Source organism: Eschscholzia californica, unplaced genomic scaffold, assembly GCF_041429995.1.
Source record: "Eschscholzia californica isolate CP2 unplaced genomic scaffold, dmEscCali1.0.p SCAF_6, whole genome shotgun sequence".
Taxonomy (NCBI): Eukaryota; Viridiplantae; Streptophyta; class Magnoliopsida; order Ranunculales; family Papaveraceae; genus Eschscholzia; species Eschscholzia californica.
Window position 1 is genome coordinate 30,358,584 of NW_028238483.1, and position 21,541 is coordinate 30,380,124.

At 33.5% G+C, this 21,541-nt stretch overlaps 3 protein-coding genes across 3 annotated transcripts; 1 reads left to right on the plus strand and 2 right to left on the minus strand.

The window, feature by feature from the left end:
• The first annotated feature begins 2,580 nt into the window (after positions 1-2,580).
• On the plus strand, positions 2,581-4,632 carry LOC147533419 (1-aminocyclopropane-1-carboxylate synthase 3-like). The gene is made up of 4 exons (XM_086648277.1): positions 2,581-2,730; positions 3,097-3,228; positions 3,393-3,553; positions 3,648-4,632. Exons 1-4 carry the CDS (start codon positions 2,584-2,586, stop codon positions 4,630-4,632), a joined length of 1,425 nt encoding a protein of 474 aa, XP_086504403.1. The 5' UTR covers positions 2,581-2,583.
• Positions 4,633-8,141: 3,509 nt separating this feature from the next.
• Positions 8,142-10,438, minus strand: LOC147533420 (uncharacterized). The gene is made up of 3 exons (XM_086650651.1): positions 10,174-10,438; positions 9,020-9,451; positions 8,142-8,930 (listed from the first exon to the last, which is right to left on the minus strand). The coding sequence occupies exons 1-3, from the start codon at positions 10,213-10,215 to the stop codon at positions 8,721-8,723; spliced, it is 684 nt and encodes a 227-aa protein (XP_086506777.1). The 5' UTR covers positions 10,216-10,438; the 3' UTR covers positions 8,142-8,720.
• Positions 10,439-15,891: 5,453 nt separating this feature from the next.
• Positions 15,892-17,725, minus strand: LOC147533421 (uncharacterized). The gene is made up of 3 exons (XM_086650652.1): positions 17,420-17,725; positions 17,098-17,227; positions 15,892-16,974 (listed from the first exon to the last, which is right to left on the minus strand). Exons 1-3 carry the CDS (start codon positions 17,553-17,555, stop codon positions 16,095-16,097), a joined length of 1,146 nt encoding a protein of 381 aa, XP_086506778.1. The 5' UTR covers positions 17,556-17,725; the 3' UTR covers positions 15,892-16,094.
• Between the last annotated feature and the right edge of the window lie 3,816 nt (positions 17,726-21,541).

The window sequence follows — 21,541 nt, forward strand, 5'->3', positions numbered from 1 at the left end:
AGTACAAGATTAGATTAATGTTATGACATTGCTGATTAGTGTTTGATTAGTAACTAATTACTTATTGGACTAATTTACATGCATGAGATGAGTAGGTAAAAAATCCATTAGGTTGTATTAATGTGTGATGCCTCAAGATTGATTTAGTTAGAACTTGCATTGATAGAATGTCAATCCCATTAGTTTCTTGACGATCTTCTAACAAATGTGAAGTTATCACAGGTTGTCACGTTGCTATCTAAAATTAAACATTTTACAAAGTTGCTTGTATTTGTGATTAGATGACAATTTCATAATAACAAGATAAAGAAAAATGAATTGGCAAAAAGCCTAGGTAATTAAGCATGACCTAGCTAGATGTGGGGTTCGTTATGGAGCTTGAAGAGACAAAAAGACTAGGGTTCTGATTTTGGTCTGTGTATCTAATTTTCTAATTAAAAAAGAAGTAGTTAATTAATCAACTCATGAAGTTACATGGAAGTATCGGATCAGTGTGACAGAATCCCACCTATAAACTCCAATTAGTCCAACCAAATTGTCTGTCAAATATTCAATCCCACAAAAATCACAAATATTCAAAAAGTCCAACTATAGTGAGCTGTCTTTCTCCATGACAAATCCAAGCCTAAAAAATAACTAAGAACAAATTAACCCCTTTTACATAGACCATTATATATACGAGAAATTTGATTGGTTAAATAACAAAATTATTTTTATTTTGTTTAGTTAAAAACCTAATATTTTTTTGTACTCCTAATTTTTTTGCAAGTAATTGCGATTATTTTAGAATCAGTGGAAACTCTTTTACAAACCGGAGTTACAAATGACAAAAAATTTATAGGGAGCTGAAGATTAAGAATGGGCAAGTCTTTTTCATCAAACCAAAAATTCTATAGGAAGTTTCGGTCAATTTTTCCCGTGGATCCGCATATTGGTCGGTCTCTTTACTAATAGTTATGAGTTTGTTAGTTTTTCTAGTATTTTCTATACAAGAATAAACAAATAAAAAAAAGAAATTTTGAAAATAATTTGACTACTCCAAATCGAGAATCGCATCTCACCAACCACATAATTTAGTAATTTAATGGCAAGAAATTAGTATTCTAATTCACTTTTAGGAGTGTTTTGTGGTTGAATTTTAAAAAGAAAGGATAGTTGGTATGATATAATCAAACAACAAAAGAATAAATGTCTTTTCGAAACAAACTTTAAGAACGGTTGAACTTGAGAATCAGGTAGCTAATATAAAACAAAGGGCGATTTACTAAATTGGTAAATTAATAGTAACTAGAATTTGTTTTTTCAAAACATACTATGTAAAAAATACTAATAGTTTTGTAATGTTTTTCTTCCCCTTTATTTCATTTTATTAAAGCATCCCACCCACTAGGAAAACCTAGTTAAACCCATGCGTGCTGCATCGCTATCCGCAAAAAGTAGGAGGAAAAATATCCGTTGCAACAAAGTTACTGTTTGTCTTCCTTAATAACTAACCATTATCAAAGTGAGAATAGTTTCACATTGAAAAATATGACATAAAATATTTAGACTCTTCAATTGTAATTAATTGCCTCAAACAATTGAACCAATCCGCTAAGCTTGATTATGACATGCAAACAATTTATAGGTTTGGACAAACTAGTCAGATTCAAACAATGTGCACACGTTAACTACTACGTGTACAGACACCACACTTTGTGTTACCTAGAGAGATGAAAACGTGACAATTTGATGGATAATTTTTGTCAAAAGAAATTTTGGTGCGAGAATTATGGTAATTTTCTTAATTAGATGTCGAGGCATATATTTGTTACCACGTGCTCAATAATGACACCTACTATGTGCCTCAACAAAAATGTATCAACTTTACATGAGAACAACGAGTAAATTAATGCCACATGGACAAAAGAAATACATATAATATGGTAATAAATGAAGAAGATAGATTAGTTAACCAAATCAATCTCTATATCAATATTTTGAGGATTATATAGTTAATGTATACTTTGAGTAAGATAGGTAAACTAACCAGATCAAATACAATTTGTATATGACAAAAGGGTAACTAGCTAGTTAAGTTTAATTAAGGGGAGAGAAATTAGCTAGCTACCTTTCATTTTAAGGGGTGGAGATGGAGAAATGGACTAATGGTGGGGGGGGCCTAGTAGAAGAGGAAGGAGGGAGCAATGGCGGACCATCTTGCATGGTCTTTGTGTGGTTTGTCAGATTTCTTGTCGGCAACTTTCTCTCTCTCTCACTTATTTTCTCCCTCTTTGTTTCATTCATTCAATTCAAGAAATATTCATTTTATTTGCCTCACTAAAAATAACATATAAATTGAAATCTAAAAAAACCCTGATTTTTATCTTTTCTCATTTGGAGGTTTTGGTCAAAAGTCAAAACAGTCGACTCATTGGTCTATGTGGCATTCTTCACCAACTACTATATATATATGTATCTCATCTCTCTATTGGCTATCTCACCTCTAATCTACTCCTTCAACATAGAGAAATAGTACTAGTACTAGGTCGACATTTACTAGCTAGCCCCCTTTCTCTCTCTCTCTCTCACTCCCTAAAGATCATGACACTGCTATCTAGAAAAGCTGGGTGTAATTCCCATGGGCAAGATTCTTCTTATTTCTTAGGATGGGAGGAATATGAGAAAAACCCTTATCATGAGGTTCATAATCCAACTGGAATTATTCAGATGGGTCTGGCTGAAAATCAGGTTAGATACTAGTAGTGATATTATTATCTGCGCATATACCACAATATGTTGGTTTAAAAAGCTAGTACTTGACCCCATTGGAGTAGTTTTCAAGTTGGTTTCTACTGTCGGGTCTCGTGGTGTCAGAGACACGGATACATTTCTATTTCTATTCTAAAAAGATTATTTGCTTAAAAAACCCCACATACCAAAATTGCTCCTTTCTTTTCAAGAGTTAATTCCGTTTTGGCCTCTCAGATGTGACAAGCGGTTTTGGCCCCCTTAGCTAACATTTCTCTTAGGAGAGATTTAGTGAGTTCTCAATCTCGCGAGTCTTGTTGATCTCCGATTCTCATCTCATATCTTATGCTTTTGTGGTGCATGCAGCTCTCATTTGATCTTCTTGAGTCATGGATGGCAAACAACCCTGACGCATCGGCGTTCAAGCAAAAGGGTGAATTGATATTCAAAGAACTTGCTCTATTCCAAGATTATCATGGCCTTCCATCCTTTAAGAAGGTAAATACACATACCTTTCATCCTTCTATATATATATATACTTAGATATGCTACTAGGAGACATTTTCATTATGACCTAATCATTCATAAAATACACCTTATTATTATTTGTTTCTAAAATTAGAGTTTGTTATTGACAAAAAGTTATTACTTAAATGTTGCAGTCATTGGCGGATTTCATGGCTGAAATAAGAGGAAACAAAGTATGCTTTGATCAAAACAAGCTGATATTAACTGCTGGTTCAACTTCAGCTAATGAAACTCTCATGTTTTGCCTTGCCAACCCCGGCGAAGCTTTCCTCCTCCCTACCCCTTACTATCCAGGGTACGTACATACATACATATATACGCGTTATATAGTTTTAATACGAGTATAGAAACTCAATGTACTTACTGAAGTTTCTTGTTGGATTATTTAGGTTCGATAGAGATCTCAAATGGCGAACAGGAGTCGAGATCGTTCCCATACAATGTTCAAGCTCAAACAACTTCCAAATCACCCAAAATGCACTTGACGAAGCTTATAAACAAGCCCATAAGAAAAACTTGAAAGTTAAAGGGATATTAATCACCAATCCTTCAAACCCCTTAGGAACAACTATAACCCGAAATGAGTTAAACCTTCTAATTAACTTTGTTGATGTTCATAAAGACATTCATCTAATAAGTGATGAGATATATTCGGCCACCGTTTTTGACTCACCAGACTTTGTAAGTGCTATGGAGATACTAGAGGAGAAAACCCTTGACAAAGATGAAAACAATCTTTCGGACCGTGTTCATATTGTTTATAGTCTTTCAAAAGATCTAGGGTTACCCGGATTTCGAATTGGTGCAATTTATTCAAACAATGGTGATGTTGTTTCTGCAGCTACTAAAATGTCAAGTTTTGGTCTTATTTCATCACAAACTCAATTTCTTCTATCTGAAATGCTTTCAGACAAGAAATTTACTAGCAATTATATCAAAGAGAACAAAACAAGGTTGATGAAGAGACATGACATGCTTATATCTGGTCTAGAAAATGTTGGTATTAGTTGTTTGAAAAGCAATGCTGCTTTATTTTGTTGGGTAGATATGAGACATCTATTAAATTCAAAAACATTCGAAGCCGAAAAAGATCTATGGAAAAGAATTCTTTTCGAAGCAAGATTAAATATATCTCCTGGAGCTTCTTGTCATTGTAACGAACCGGGTTGGTTTAGGGTTTGTTTTGCTAACATGTCCGAAGAAACGTTAACTTTCTCAATCAAAAGAATGAAGGATTTAGTTGAAACTATTACTATGGATGAGAATACAAGAAGGCATAAAAAGTTTTTGAGAAGTTCATCAAGAAAGATTTCTTCTTTAACTAAGTGGGTTTTTCGATTACCATCGTCTCATGAACGCGAACCTGAAAGGTAGAATTCATGTGTAGTTAGGTGATTCATAAATGGGTTTTGATTAGTTGCCCAAACTCCCCATACTTGGTTCATAAATTTGTGATGTAACATGAAGTCATGATGTATCTTTCTTCTTTTTTACTTTTTCTAAATTACCCTCTTCTTCAAATTATGAACTTAATTAAAATTCAAATTTTGATTAAGTTTTCTTTTGACAAGATATAACTTGTTAATGCCAGCATGCCCCTACATTAATCCTTTCCTTTTTGACCAATGTGGAATATTTAAATTGAATCCGTGTGGTTGTCTTTCTTAACTATCATGTCGATCATGAGACTAACTTTTTTAATTAAAAATTCAAAATTAAGGAATAAAAGGACAATTTGAGTTGATTTTGGTTTATAAGAATTACAAATATAATTTTATTTTAAAGTTGTATGTTTAATATTTTTAGGTTTGTACTTCATGTGCAACTGCAAACTTAAGTATACTGCTTGCACATTTGCTCGCATAAACTGTACAAAATTTAGGGAGTAAAAGCTAAAAAATTGGTAGATTATTTTTAATGAAAACATCAACCTATAGAATATTGACCAATTTCGGCTTGAGAAATGCTATTAGATCTAATATTACGCTACATGTTGGAGAAATAATAAAGTAAATAGAGACGGATTGAAGATTTGATCTGACTTGATAATGTCATAATTAGTTGTTAAGTTTCTCTTATGAAAACAAGGGAGCTAGCTTGTTGTTTTTGTCACTTTTTGTGTTCACCCATTACCACCATGACCGACATCAACAACTTTATATTAGAATACCTAATTAGCTTAAAGTCTAAAGTACCAAATAAACTAATGTTGGGAACAGGTAAACTAGATAAAATTTTAACAGGTGGAACTGTCGAAGAATGAAACTTATTTATACCGTTGTCGTCTATCACTTTAACGACAATCAATTCAAGATTATATTTAGAGAAAATTTTGTATGATGAAAAATAGTATCAGAAAGCTGGATCGAGGACTAAATTTAAATTTTTTTTAAGAAAAAGACAAGTTATATTTTATTTAGTAAAAACTCAATATTTATACTTTATTTGGTTAAAACCCAAAAAATTGGATTTTGTTAGTTAAAAACCTAATATAATTTTATCTTTTTGTAAATTGTCTCAACCATTTTGCATGTTGTGGTTTGCAAGTTGTCACAATCCTTTTGCAAATTCGGAACCCTTTTGCAAAGACAAATGTTGAAGGTTGAAATCATCCTCACGATACCAATCAACCTACTGTATAAAAGGATAAGTTTATCAAAGTTAAAAGACAAAATAAAACGAGAAAAGGTAGTCGATTACCTAATAAAAAAATGAAATGATAGCTAGGGTTAGAAACCACCAGTTTTCTTGGTGAACAAGTCCATGAATAAGTTATGTAAAAATAAAGCAAATTAAGCAAAGACATTATCATGGCCTTTTGACCTTTTGAATGTCTTTTTGTAGCTCCACAAATCTTATTTTACCGCAACTCTTCGTGGGGGCCCCTTTCTCCAAGTTTTGCTTATCACAAAAAATTCATTGACAAAAATACACATCAGCACTCAGCAGCACCTTCATAAACAACAAAACTAACCTATCTTGCTATCTCTCTCCAACAGTCGTAGTCCGCCTAACTGTCTGGCCAAAATTGAAACAACAGTCCGAACGTATACAATTATTTTTAATCGGTCTCATAAACAATACTATTGCTTGCTTAGTAGACCAATGAATCAACATATATTATGTACGAGTCTAATCAACCTACTTGCAATATGACGGTTAATTATACCGTAATAGAATTTCAATGTGGATCGACATGGTATGAACATTGTAGGCCCTTTCACATTTCAGGTGAAAACAAAACCACCTGCATTTTCTCTCTCTCTCTCTCTCTATATATATATATAATATATAGATTGATTTCATAGTGTCTATCTGCAGAAGCAACCTGGTATGCCAGGCCCCTATGGCCTTTTGTTTTTAGTTACTTTGGTGAAGACAAGATGGGGCCATATTGACATTATACCTTGTCCACCATTACACCAGACAACTTTGCCTAATATTTCTTTTACTTGTACAAGAAAAAAATAAAAAATTGTTATGAGCCGAAAGGGTCCCCATGCATAATGCATATATCCATGGTTTTCAAACAAAAATAGATGCTATGTTTGAACTTTCTATCTGTAATAATATTTGGTTAATATATTATAAGTCATTTTCTTAACTTTTATACCTGTTTTTCTATGATGATGAACTCACAAGCGCACGTATATATACAAAAGTTTAGGGTTTCACTAATAACCTTTATTTTGATCTCCTAAATCTTAATGTACTAATAACCTTTTTCTAAAAGGTCTAATAATGTGTGTGAGAGAGAGAATGAAAGAGAGTTTGTATGTGTGACAATCCATGCCCCAATAGTTACTAATTTTCTCTCTGCTTTTGACATTAAGGCCCGAACCGAAAGCAGACTGACTTTTGTTCCTAAAGAAGACTCAACTGAGCCTTAGTAAAAAAGCCCGGGCGCTTATTACGCATGAGTTTACACCTATAATCCAGACTACGAATGCTATCTCTCAAGTGATGTAGGATTGTGACGAGAGAGTATTTTTGCACAGACATCTCTAAGAGGGAACCAAGTAGTTACTGATCTTAAGATGTACTTTAACTGGAACCAAAGCACCAGAAAATGTAGAATGCCTATCGGATGCACATCTTATCTTATTCTTTTGAGATGCTATTAGTTTTGTTATACGTTACATACGTAGAAAGCCTATTTTCATTTTGGTAAGCGGATTTTATCTAGCCTCTTTCTATAGTGGAGATAGTCGCACTTACGACGGATCACGGCTATATTTAAAGCTTCAGGTAAGAATGGGTTTAGTCCTAGTGCCCATAAAAAATGTTCCCAAGTGTAAGCTCCCTGTCGCTTGTGTGCATAAGGCCCGTGTTATAGAGTATATATTTTCGATATAGGGATCATCCATCAACTTCCAGTCTCATTTTCCTCGGGATTAAGTTGACATCCGTTACATCTGTCCATTCTATTCAAAGAAACGACTCCTTTTTGTGCCAGTCTCTCTCTCTCTCTCTCTCTCTCTCTATCTCATTTATTCATTTATGTCTCTCAAGTCTCAAAGATCTATTTATAGACAAGAATCCCATTAGTTCAACAAAAAAAAAAAAAAAAAGACAAGAATCCCATTCCCTACGGCGATTGTTTTGTACCTTTTATAGGTAAAAGTGTAAAATACTGAAGTGGATTTTTTGCACCTACTGAAAAGTAACCCTAACTGTCAGCAAAAAAAAAAAAAAAACCCTAACAGTTCAAAATCAGTTTGCTTGACTTTTACTTTTGCTACTTGAGCTTTTTCGTTTTTCATTTTCTTTCTCCTCTTTCATAAATTTGTTCATCAAAAGAATAAACAGGTATCTCCACCAACCTCAATCATGCTTAAATTGCAGATTTCATACAGATCACAAAATCAAATGCACAAGCTAACTGACCAGGAAACAACAAATTCAGTACTTCATATGCAATGAAATTGTGCTGAAAAAGATGGCACATCAGTCAAAGAATCCCACAGTCCCAAGCTTTGAGTCGTAAGCTCATAGAATGACAAATAAGTCAACAGAAACATGAGATGTAATAGAACCATCTCCGTCTAAGTAGTATAGGCACCTACACGATTCCCTCAGCTGCCCCACTTTTCGCTAGGAAAACTTGGGAACTGAGTGGGGGCGAAGGAGCATCCTGTTGAGGTCTTACAAAGTAAATTAAAAAACACAAGCTAGGTCTAAGATCATCTTGCCAGAGAACAGAGCTGTTGGTATTCACTGATTAAACCAAACCTTTAGTTCAAAACCTGAATAAAAATTGCAATACAGAATGCTATGAAGCAGATGTTACCGTTTCATTATCAGTAAGCATGGAAACGAGGACCCTGAACACTGTTAATCCTCTCAATGCTCATCGAATTCACGAACTCAGCTAGTTGGGACCCATTTAGAACGAAGATCGGTCATTAGATAAGATCAAAATTTTGTCCTGAAATATACAACTCCCAGATACTTGGGTATTCTCAGTTTTCGATATTTTTCGTGATGGGAGGCTCCTCGTCCACATCTCGTTCTTCATGTGAGTTTTTCGATGACCACAAGATCTGCATCAATCCACCATTTCCGATGTGTGAAAGCAACACCTTTCCTCCTATAGGGAAATAAGCCGACACAACCTTTAGAAGAACAAAAAAGGCACTCATAACAACAAGGTGCCGCTTCAAACCTTCTTCCTGTCATAAGAATAGCACCATATAGAACAAAAATATCAGTAGATGCCAAAAAAAAAAACTAAGGCAAGAAGTTAAATTAGGAAGCATACTTTTGGGCTAGGAATTAGTTCCTTGGCAGTTTCCTTGAAGAAATCAGCTACCAAGCATCCAACGAAAAGACCTAGTGGGATAACTAGTTCCTTGTTTCTTGAAATGGAAAGCATTACATCTGATATCAAGCTGAGGGCAAGTAGAGTAAGCAGTGACCATTTCAGTACTTTTTCTCCAAGAAACTTTAATTGCTGAAACGCCGTTTCCTGTGCCGTTTTCCATGGAAATTCTTTGAGTTGTTGCGGGAAGGTCTGATAAAGTTTTTCCCCAAAGTTCTCAATTTGTATCTTCAGCTTATCTGGTTCACCAAACTGTGCAATAGATGGAACTTTGTTGGAGCATCTTATAGGTGTTGATAATCGATGATTAGGAAATTTCGAAAAATGTGAGAAACAACGGCCGTCAAATGTCTGCCCTTTGAAATGCTTTATCTGTACAAACAGGAAGGGAGGTGAGTTCCGGATTCACGTTTGGCCACTATCGAACAGAATTTTAGGGTTCATGGAACCGCTTCAGCAAGAACCAACCTATATAAACAAGAGGGAATCAAAGTGCAATACTTTTTCACTAAATAAGTAGTAACTAACAAATTATGCTTCAAGGTCAAGCATTTACCACACAATTCCAAATTGAATTCACTATTACTACCTAACATAAATCATAATAATTTCGCTTGTTTTTGACACTATCAATATGCAAAATCAGCAGTTTCGACAAAATTTAGCACTTGAATCATTTAACAACAAACCCAATTTTTAATAAGTGAGAATCATGTAAACTGAGGTCATTGACATATCGAACTTGTAAATTCAACATTATACTTGCTAATTGAATCATTTACCTTTGAAATGGGGAAATGTAGTACTGAATTACCTAGATACACATGATAGTGTCCCATGAAACTCGAAATGTTCGAATACAGGTCATAAACCCTAAGTTATGTTTGAAGTTAGAACGAGTGGCATATGTATGTATGTAAATCCTAGCTTCTATAACCAGAGAAACCCTAATATATATGATTGAACTAAATTAGTAAGCTATTGCTAGCTTTTTTCTTCTTACTGTTTTCTAGGTTAATAGATAACAAATTTGTAGAACAATTCGACAGTGCTGGAATGAAACTGAACAAAAAAGAATTAGAAGGATAAAATACCCGAAATCCGAAATTAGAAACTGAAGATGCAATTAGTGCCATCTCACTCTATCTCTATTAATCACGCGCCTTTTTTCTTCATCGTCTACCTCCAATCATCCCCACTTTCTCACTCTGGTTTAAGTCTGACACCGACAACCAAGAAAGTCCAACGGCTGAAAATAAATTGAATATCTGTAAATACTTTTTATCCGTCAGATCAGAGATGATTAGATCTTACGGATAAGATATAGGGAAGTTGAAAGAGCCCCCCCCCCCCCCCCCCTCATTTTTTGGGTTATTTTGGGAAAGGGTGGTATATAAGTTTCGGGTTTTGCGAAAAAGACATGACCGTTTGTTATTTTGTGAAGGGGTCGTGGATTACTATTGACCGTTAAATAAATGTTAGATTTAACTTCTTGTTACATGAACATGTAACGTCGAAATGTACATGTAACGCGTTGACTTCAAGTGAATTCAATGGACATCCTCCACATGGATGGTTAGTTTCTATTGATCAATTTTGCCTAACCTCACTTTTTATTTTTTGTTTTGCACGAAGAAACCTGTTCAGTTCATCTTTTTTTTTTTTTTTCTTTATTCAACTTTCCAGATTTTGGTGAGAGAGGTGAACACAAGCACCTTTCTTGACTGTAATGGAATGTTTATTAGTGCTTGTTGTGCACTAAAATGCTCATATTTGGCAACCACTTTTAATTGGATCATTTTATTTCATCTAATAGTTTAAAAGAAGTCAAAGTTAAGTGAATGTTTAATAGAGGTATCTAGCAAATCAGGAAAAATAATATTTTTCAGGTAAAAGTCATAATTTTTCTCTTTTGCCAATTTTCACGGTGAAAGTAATGTAGTTAGAATTAACGCTGTTAAAATGTAACATTGTTAGAATTTAACTGGTCAATACTAGTCCACAGTGGCGTGGCTGAGATTTCGGGGGCCCGGTGCGAAATTGTGATCGGGACCCTTTATATCGCGATATGAAAATAAAATAAAATCATACACCCTAAATAATTATCCAAACTAAATTTGTTGTAATTATTGTAAGTATTCAAAATAAATTTGTTGGAAATTTTTTTAAGTATTAAATCTCAAGAGCTTACAATTTCATTAAAATTGTTGTAATGATCGGAAAATAATAGTATTCATACAACAAACTAAGTTGACTATTTTTGCTTAAATATCAATACAAAAACAAAATGATTTTTTTTTTAATTTGATAGAGAAAAATACCTAAACCCTATGGAGAAAAAGAAAAATTGAAACATCAAATATTTAATTTTGATATTTTCGTTTGGGTTCGTCATTTGTGGGGGCTACAAAATAATATATTTGAGTCTTTAAACAATAGAGCCCAAGTCAGTCTTTATGCCCCATAAAACAAAAAACGAAACTGAACGTCCTACAAGGGAATCGAACCCGCGACCTTCATGTAAGTAGTCAAGAACCAAACCAGCCGGCCTAACTTGATTGTTGTTTTGAAGTTGCTTTCTCACTCTATATACACTTTCTCACTGTATATATACTTTTATATAAAACAAATTCAGAAAAAGGGGACCTAAGGGGAGGGGGGCCCGGTGCGATCGCACCGCTCGCACCCCCTCACCCACGCCCCTGCTAGTCCACGACCCCTTCACAAAATAATAAATGGTCATGCCCCTTTCACAAAACCCGGTACTTATATACGACCCTTTCGCAAAATAACCCATTTTTTTTCCTAAAAGCACCTCCCACCTTCTCTCTAAATTTGTCACCAAACGAATACAAATTGTGTGATTGAAGTTTTTTTCTGTGTTAGAAATCAGTTGAAGATGTTATTCGAATCAGTAAGTTAACTTTTTTTTTTTTGGAATTTGATAACTTCATTGACAAAGGCAACACAACCAAAAGAAATAACGAAGTTAAAAGAAAGAGTACATGACACTAAACACGGTTTGGAGTGCCTAAAGAGGAACAAACAAGTTAATGCAACGATGTATCCTGGGCCAGATTGTGGGCCTCGACGTTAGCTTCTCTAGGACAATAATGGAGTGTCCCTAGATTTCCTCTTGCGACCAAGTTTTTGGCCTCTTGGATGTAGGGCTGTAAGCGGCTAAGCGCCAAGTGTTGAAGATTGTGAACTACTTTTCAGTAACAAAATTTGTGAGTCACAAAATCCGTTCAATCATATCGATTTCAATTCTAGAATCTTCTCCAAATTACTAGAGTTGAAATCGGTGGATAAACTGGGTTTGTAAACCAAAAGAGGCTAAACCAAGTCCTTTTCGAGTTTTCGGGGGACAATGGGAGGAGCCAATAGAATGGAGGGTCCGAGGCACCACAGATGAAGGGTTACGGGGTACGAATAAAACTTGCTAAAGACACAAAAAACAGATAGTAGTTTGTAAAGCGAGGAGATACGATCATACAAATAATTGAGATCCAAGCCTTAGCCTGTGTATTCAAATATCCTTTTAATCTGAAGGCCCTAAACAGGACTTTAAGGTACTATAATCAAGAGACTAACCTCTTCTTCTTGGCAAGAGAATAAAATAACAAATTCATTACCCATTACAAATAATATATTATATAATTAGTCCTCCAATTAATTACTTAGTTTATTATAAACTAATTGTAGACCATGAATACTTTACAAATAACTTTAAATTTCAAAAAACATGTAGAAAACATTTGAAATCCGATCAGGATAATACGAGATTTGTTATGTTAGCAAGTGTCATAATCATCTAAACAGACAAACTTTTATTAATCTTTGTTTAATATAAAATGGTAAAAAAGTAGAAGCTCGTCGGTTGAGCTAATCACAATTGACAACCCAAATAGTCCTCCCTTAATTGTGGATTAAAGTTACTAGTAATACTTAAATTATTTGGGTTTTTTCTTGATGACTCTTTCTTCTCAACATCTTCTTCTAGGGATGGTTCTTCCTCTTTTGCTCATTAACTTTACAGATAACTAATAAGTTCTATATTTTGGCGATCAGAGCTTTTTGATCACTAACCCAAGATATATAGTCGTCTTAATTGAAAATTTAGATAATCTTCCTCCCAATCTCTTTTTTTTAAGCCTTTTCTTGAAAGTTTTGATACTTTATGCATTCCTTGTCTAATTTTAAAAGTTTTGTTTGCCTTAGAGCATCTCCAATGGGAGCTCTATCCCTCCAAAAAGTACAACTTTTGGAGGGATGGAGCTCCACTCCTTCTCCAATGGTTCTCCATATCTCCAAAGATTTGAAGAACCATGAATAGTGCTTCTTCAAACATGAAGGGGCACTATTCACCTTCTCCATATGAGATGTGACTTTTTATTTGGTCATTTTGTTTTTATGTATTTAATTTAAGTCTTTTAAATTATTTTTTTAGTCCTAATTTATTGTATAAGTTCTTACTTATTCATTTTAAGTCCCTGCTTTATTTTATTTTTTTGTACTAATTAAGTTTCATTTCAACATATTTTAATTAATAAAAATAAAATATATTGTAATTTTATTTTATAAAGATTAACATAACTAAATTTTCATTAATAGAAATAGATAGTACAACTCGAAACGAAGACAAATTAAACTGAAAACCAGACAAATTTTCATTAATAAAAATTTTCATTAATGCGGAGATGGATCCGGAAATGGAGACTTACCTCCATATTAATGAAGAAGTTTAAGTTTAAGTAGTGCAATGTATTGTAATTTTTTTGGGTTTTTTGGGCTTACCCCCTCGTCACTAATTGGTAATTGAGTTTACCCCCTTCAATAATGGGTAATTGAGCTTACCCCCTTGAACGTACTATTAGTGACAAAAACACAAAGGCTATGTTTGGCGTACGTGAAATAATTGCCACTACCAAGAACAACTTTTCTTCAATATGATTCATATTAGGGATCCTATCTCATTTTATTGTTTGATTTGGTCAGGAATATGATTAGTAAAGATCGATTTTGCTTATATATTATTTACTTTCTGATTTTATTATCACATACCAAACATATCTTTAGTAGTTTTGACAAAAAACTAAATTCAAGGGGGTAAGCTCAACTACCAATTACTGAAGGGGGTAAACTCAATTACCAATTAATTGTGAGGGGGTAAGCTCAAAAAACCCAATTTTTTAAGACTATTTTTAGTTTAATTTTCTTTTCATGCAATTTTTTTTGCATTTTTTTTTCTAATATATTAGTGATTTTTAATATATTTATTTTGTCTTTTTTAATTTACTATGTATGTAGTAAATGTGTTTTTGTTTAAATGTTAGGTTAAAATAATGTAGTAAATGTTTTGGAGGGGTGGATAGAGTTGGAACTATTGGAGAGCCCCTCCAAAAGTGGGCCCCAAATTTGAAGAAGATGCTCATTTGGAGGGGCATCTGGAGAAGAACCATTGGAGATGCTCTTAGAGATTACTATATCATATACTCGTATTATTACTATGTATATAAGATGGGAATTCCCGTTTTTTTTCTCTCGTTCTTATTTTTATCCTATATGACTTTAATATGATACTAGTGCCTATAACGTTATATAGATGTGAAAATGCTTGACTTTAATATCAATAAAGATATTTCTCCCTTGTTAAAAAAATTGTATTAGGAGTTGGAATTGATAATTTTGAATTCTATAAATAGTTTGACAACCAAAATATGTCAACCAAATATTCCATCTAACAAATCACTATGTACTCGAGCTACCAAACTTGTCTTATAATAACAACTTAATTTTCCCAATTCATTAGAAGAACAAGGAGAAAAAAGAAGGGGATGAGTAATCAGAAATGATTGAAGTGATACTATACTAGCATTAATCTTAAAGTATAACAACTCCTTTGAGAGTCAATTTTTTATTTATTGATTTAATCAATTTAGTAGCTTTTAAATTCATTTATTCCTCCTTCAATTAAACATATGAAGTTACAACTTAGGTAGTCAGAGAAATAATCACAAACACCTATAAGAAAAAAAGTGCGGACTTCAATAACTTATCACAAAATTACGGTCGAATAATCTCCTATGTTATCTCTTGCCTGCCATATGCTAAATTATTCGTACTATTTTTTGGACAGGTAATTGTTTTAGTATTCAAATTTGTACTTTACTGATCTAGGACTGAAATTTCTATTTTTCCAAATTTATCATCTAATTTTCCCATTTTTCGAAAACGAGAGGCATGTTTAGGATTTTCTAGCTAGCCCTTATGGTATTGCACAGCCTTGAACATGTACTTGATTAGATGCCCAGAATTAGTAGTGCCAAATAAGGTGTATCCAAAATATAAAAGCACATTCTTCTTCTTTATAATATCCTAACTCATTGGGAGAAGGAAATTCTAATGAATTTTTGTCAGTAACATGTAGACTCAAGACTCTTAATTCTGTGGAAATAAAAATATTGCAAGTTTTCAGAGATCTCTATGGTATTAGCTGCTCAAAATCATAAAATATAAACAAGAGCCACATAAACCACATTCTCACACGCTCCTTTACGTATGGGGTTCTTGAACTTAATACGTTTTTTTCTTTTCAGATGACGTAAAACATGTGTGGGTTTTAAACTAATCACGTGTAGATCGACTTAGCTTTTATGTCACGTTGAGTTTCCAATTTGTAATGAGTGGATAGTACCTGGGCAGTATATTCTTGTTATTGGATCACCATTTTCCCATGTGGGACTATATATTATCTGATAATTGAAACATTAAGTTCGAATTGTAATGGTGACAAAGAGACATATAAATTACTAAGGCAATCAAAATTAGATGATTTAGATCAATAATTCTTGAAGAAGAGAAAATAAACAAACAAACAAACAAACAAATCATGACTGAGTTGAGTTTATTAGGGTTTTATCAACAGGAAAAACCAACATAACCATCACAACTGAAACAACTTTTTTACACATAAGACATATTTCCATTAATATCTATCTACACTTCCAAGTTTTTATGACTCAGTCAGGTTCTTGTGATTGGGTTCTTCAAAATCATACCCATAGTTATTGGTATTGATATGAGTAGAAGGGTTAAATTCAAAAGAACTCATTTGATTATCAACCCAACTGCTGCTACTTTGATTATTTCTCACATTGCCAACTGATCCTTCTTCATTATCAACCCTAATCAACTCATCATTCTCAAACTCATCATCTGGAAAACAATTTAATCCTGCTTGCTGTAAAATCTGCATAGTCGAAATCGTCCCATCATCAAGAATATGATCATACTGCTGGTTCTTCTGGATATCCATATTGTTCAATAATTCAGTACAAGATGTGTTGTTATTCATCATAGAATAATTCATAGAGTCATGATAAGAAGTAGATGAAAACCAATTCTCCATTGGGTAGTCCTCATGATCATCATAAATTTGTTCTTCATGTGTACTAGAAACCTCACTAGGGTTTCCAAGATTCTTGGCAATACAGTCTCCGCTCATGACTAATTGGTTTTGATTAGCAGTACTAGAAAATCTTCCCCCAAGTTTGATTAGTAATTTCCTTATCGAATTGTGATCGTTGTGACTAGGGTTTCCATTTTGGTTGGTGTGCAGTGGCGTAGACGATGAATTAGTACCTTGTGGTTGTTCAGGAAAGTATAGATTTTGAGTTCCATTGTCAATAGTACTATTACTAGTACTCATGAAATTACCAGCCCTAATCTCTTTTTTGATCATATCTTGTTTTAGTACGGAATTAATGATCGATCTACGAGATTGTTGATCCTTTCGCTGCTTACCCAAGAGCTTTTTCTTTAGCCTAGTGTTCCAATAGTTCTTAATATCATTATCAGTTCTTCCAGGTAGTTGTGCTGCTATAATAGACCACCTAATAATTAAGATGTTCATATAAATACATTTTAGGGCAACCAATTCATGATCATATACCTAGCTATAGTAGTTTTGAATACATAAACATAATTGATAAGAGGATCATGAAAGAAACTCTAACCTGCTTCCAATACTTATATAAAGGTTACAAATGATGTTATCTTCTTCTTCTGAGAATCCTCCATGCTTAATATTAGGGCGAAGATAATTCAACCATCGGAGACGACAACTTTTACCACATCTCTTGAGGCCTAATAGAACCCCACAAGGAACCACTATTATTATGTAGTTGATTTAAATGTTCAAGCATAATATCAAACAAGTTTATATGTATCATATATAAGGTCTAAAGTAATTTCGATGTATATATGACCTGCAGGATTCGAATCTTAGCATATCGAAAATAAGAAACTAATGTTTTTATGTATGAAATATGTATGTACCTATTTTTTGTGGCAAGGCGATCCAGTTTCCGCCAGTGCCATGTTCTTGGATATAGGATTTGAGCTTGGAGTCTTCTTCAGGTGACCATGGACCTCTCTTAACATTTGCTTTGTCACAACATGGAGCTCTTCCCATGGTTATGTCCTCTAGGTATGTTAACTTGTTCTAGGAGCTCTTGTTAGGTTAGTGATGGATGAAGACCAAGATGGGTAACTATTTTGTATAATGGTTGGTGTTCCTGTGAGAGAAAGAGAGAGAGAGAGGGTTGATAAAAAAATGGTGGAAATGAGGGAAATGTTTCCTTCAACAGTGATAATGACTTACTTTTTAAACAGATAGGGGTGGGCTTAAAAGATGAGTCTCCATGAAAATGAGAATTAAAAAATGTTAGTAGTAAGGAATTATTAGCTAGGAGTGCCAGAAGAGAATAAGCAGTATTTTTCTTCTTGTCTTTCTAGTCCTCAAAGAATCTGTTTTCTTAATTTAATATAACTTTTAGTACTCCCCTTGCTTGGACTTGATTCTTTTATTATTGTTTGTCCAAGATTGGACATATCTTCAAGACTTTTTAATTTTTTTTTTAATCAAGTCTATAAATATTTAATTTATCAGGGGCCAAGTGAACCTGCAAATCTAATGTGGATTAGTTAGATATTAGTGCTGTCAAATGTAATTGGAATTTATCTACACAGGTGTTACTAACATTTTTATATCGAGTGCCCATCAATTTTGCCCATTAAAATGCCCAAATTTCGAAATAAAAGCGGTCCCACCGTAGTCAAACTTTGAAAAAACCTTGTCTTTTAGTGATTCCACATCAGCTGGGCATTTTAATGGGCTAAAAACTGGGCACTCTAGCATCTCCCCAATGTAATAGTATCATGGAACCCTAACTAGCAATAAAACTTTAAGTTTGTCAAGTCAGGACTAGGATTTAAATAGTCCGCTTTCTCTTTGCATAATCAGAATTTGCTTACACTAATGGCTCTTTTTGTATGTTTGTTTAAATTTTTTAGATGGACGATCGGAAGAAATAAAAAAAAAAAAATCTTGGGAATAAAATATTAAAAGGTGGAAAATTAAAAGTATTCCCCCAACAGACTCTCCTTTTAATATCGTTGGTATAGTCGTCTGGTGGCGAAAGTCCCTGGAGATTATCATCTATATCTTCTCCCTCCTACCCTTCCCTCTCTCTTCTCTCTCCCTTTCTTCTTTTTCTTTCTTCTCACTCTCTTCTCTCTGGAAATCAGGGCTCCGACGAAGGGGATCCTCCCCTTTGCCGAAGTCAGAGAGAGGAGAAGAGAGCGAGAAGAAAGAGAAGAGAGGGAGATAGAGAGAGAAGAGAAAAAAAAGAGGGAAGTCGAGAGGAAGAAGTGTCGCCGAAATTTGTTGTGGAGGTCGCCAGCAGGGGCGGACCCACGTTGGGGCCCGTGGGGACACGTGCCCCCACGGCCCAAAGTGGATCCCCTTGAGAGTACATACGTTTCCTTCAATAAATACCCCATTTAAGTTCCTCCACGGATATCCGCAGCCCAAAAGGCATTCATACCACAGCCCAAAAACCATTCATCCATTCCCGATGCCTATTACGGCGGCCCACTCGATTAAACAGTAGTTTTCTAACCCTATTAATTGCCAAACATATATGTGCTAGAGATTTTCACTTTCAATTACAAATTATAACACAACTTCCAAATTCAAATTAAATTAGGGTGTCCAATTTGGCAATTTAAATTCCAAATTAAATTAGGGTTTAAAGAACATTCTCACTAATTATTATAATTTCTTGAATTCAAATACCTATTTTCTCTCTATATATATTACTTTTTTTATTCTAGTTATTCAATTTTCTTTTACTGATTGGACATTCTCACTAATTCATCAAACTAAGAACGACAACTGAAAGTATGTGATATAATCTACTATACTATTTCTTATAATTTTTAGTTTATATCTATCATGTTTATCATAAAATTCACTATCGTGTATATATCAAAATTCAAAAATTAATCATATTTTTACATTCATTAGATATTCTAAGATAATGGAGAGACACTTTAAACGAATAAGCACCGTTAATGAGTCTTCAAATTTTAACAGACTCAATGGTATCTCAAGAGAGAAGGCTAAAGGTGTCTAATTTTATATTATTTAAAATTCCATTTAGTGTTTTTCTTTTTTTGGAATTTGACTTCGAAGTACGATAGTCATTACAATGGCGTTGATACATCAAAGATGTGATAAGAACAGTAACTGCGAAATCAAACAAAAACATATCTAAAGCCCAACTAAACTATGGCCTAAAGTTCATTTAGTGTTTTCAATATGTGCCCCACAAGCAAAATATCCTGGGTCCGCCACTGGTCGCCGGAATTCATGGTAGAAGTAGGAGAGGAAGAAGATGAAAATATTTAAGTGTTTGGATGAAACAAAAAGTTTCAATTTTTTTTTGTTTCCATTCAAAACTTTGTACCCGAAAAATTTCTTTATTTTTCCAAATCACTCACCATTTTTCATTTAGATGCACTTATAAATTTCAACACCAATGTTAAAAGTGGTCTGAATGGCCCGACAGAGCAAATTCCGCACATGATGTCAGCCGATTAGAGCCACATTTCGTCTAGCCCAAATAGCATTTTCCAAATTTGAAACTATACTCCCTAGGCCAACTTATATAAAGACTTGTAATCTAATCATCTCATGATTTTCTACAAAACTGATTCTCATTTAACATGAGTTGATATATTACCAATTTTAAAAATAAAAGAATACTTCATTCAATATTTCTCTAACTGAGAAGAAAACATTGCATTCAATATTTTATTTTTCTAAGAAAAAATGGTTACATTTAATGTATATCTTATTATATTAATTTTGTTTATCAAATTATTTTGTAATGCATTTTACAAGAAAATGACAATACGTAGGACAAACAAATAGTGATGTTCGAGAAAAAAATAATTAAATATATCGGCCTTTATGCATGTCTGCTCGAGTCATTACTTACTTTTTCTTGCTTAAAAAATATGCATGTGGATCATGAGAGTGTATATGAGTCAACTCGTTTTTGTTGTACTATTTTATTAAAAAACAAATTAAATACTAGTTCTTGGGTTAATTATCCAAAAGGAAATTAGGATTGAAATATGGAATTAGATATTTAATTTCTTTCTTGGTTTTTTTTTCTGTTATTTATAATTATTTTTTTATTGAAATTGTTTTCTTTCTGTTGAAACTTTAATTTGTTTTGGAGTAGAGAAGAGAAGTTCTACTGTAAAGATGAAGGAGAGAACATTAGTATGGGTAAAAGATCCACCATTATCACGGAGTATCTCCTTGTGATTGTGATCTTTTGGAAGTTTCTTCCATAATGGAGATCAGTTGGGCATATGATGGAGATCGAATACGAATTATCCCTTCATATATAGTTTGATTTTTCTTATTTAAAGCGATTTAAAATGGTTTTGGCCTCGCGAAAGTGATACGATTAAGATCAAAGAATAAAAAGTGAAGTAAAGTGATATTATCAAAAAGACGATCGTATTTTTGGAATTTTCTGTGTTGATTTCATTAATGTGGGACAAATTTTCGGGGTGTTCGATCCTTTGCAATTTTGTATTTGATCAATAGTCTCAACAAGAAGATGAACTTAAGGATTTATTCAACCTTCACATATTTTAGTCTTAGTTCAATCATTTCGTCGACCTTTAGGGTCTTTTCATTCTCGATCTTAAGGATCTTTTCATTTTTTGACCTTTAGGGTATTTTCTTTGAGTTTGTGTCTTGTCAATTCCTTTCCCTTCACGAGGTACTTTACATTCAAAAGCTCTGTGTAGAACTCTACTTATGTAACTCTCATGTAGTTCTCAGATGAATAAGAATTATCTTACCATGTAATATTGTGATCGATTTCACTTATGAATGTAATTGTGATTTTACTCAAAAAAAAAAAAAAAAAAAAAAACTGGGGTAATTCCTGTTTGGTCATCTCAAATGTAACAAATTCATCAATTTGGTCCCTCAAACGTAACCAACATATTATTTGGCCGCTTCTTTCAAATTTCTATTTAAAAGTTACCTCTAGGTAGGTAAGTCACTCTCCCAATAGGCAATTCAGCAGT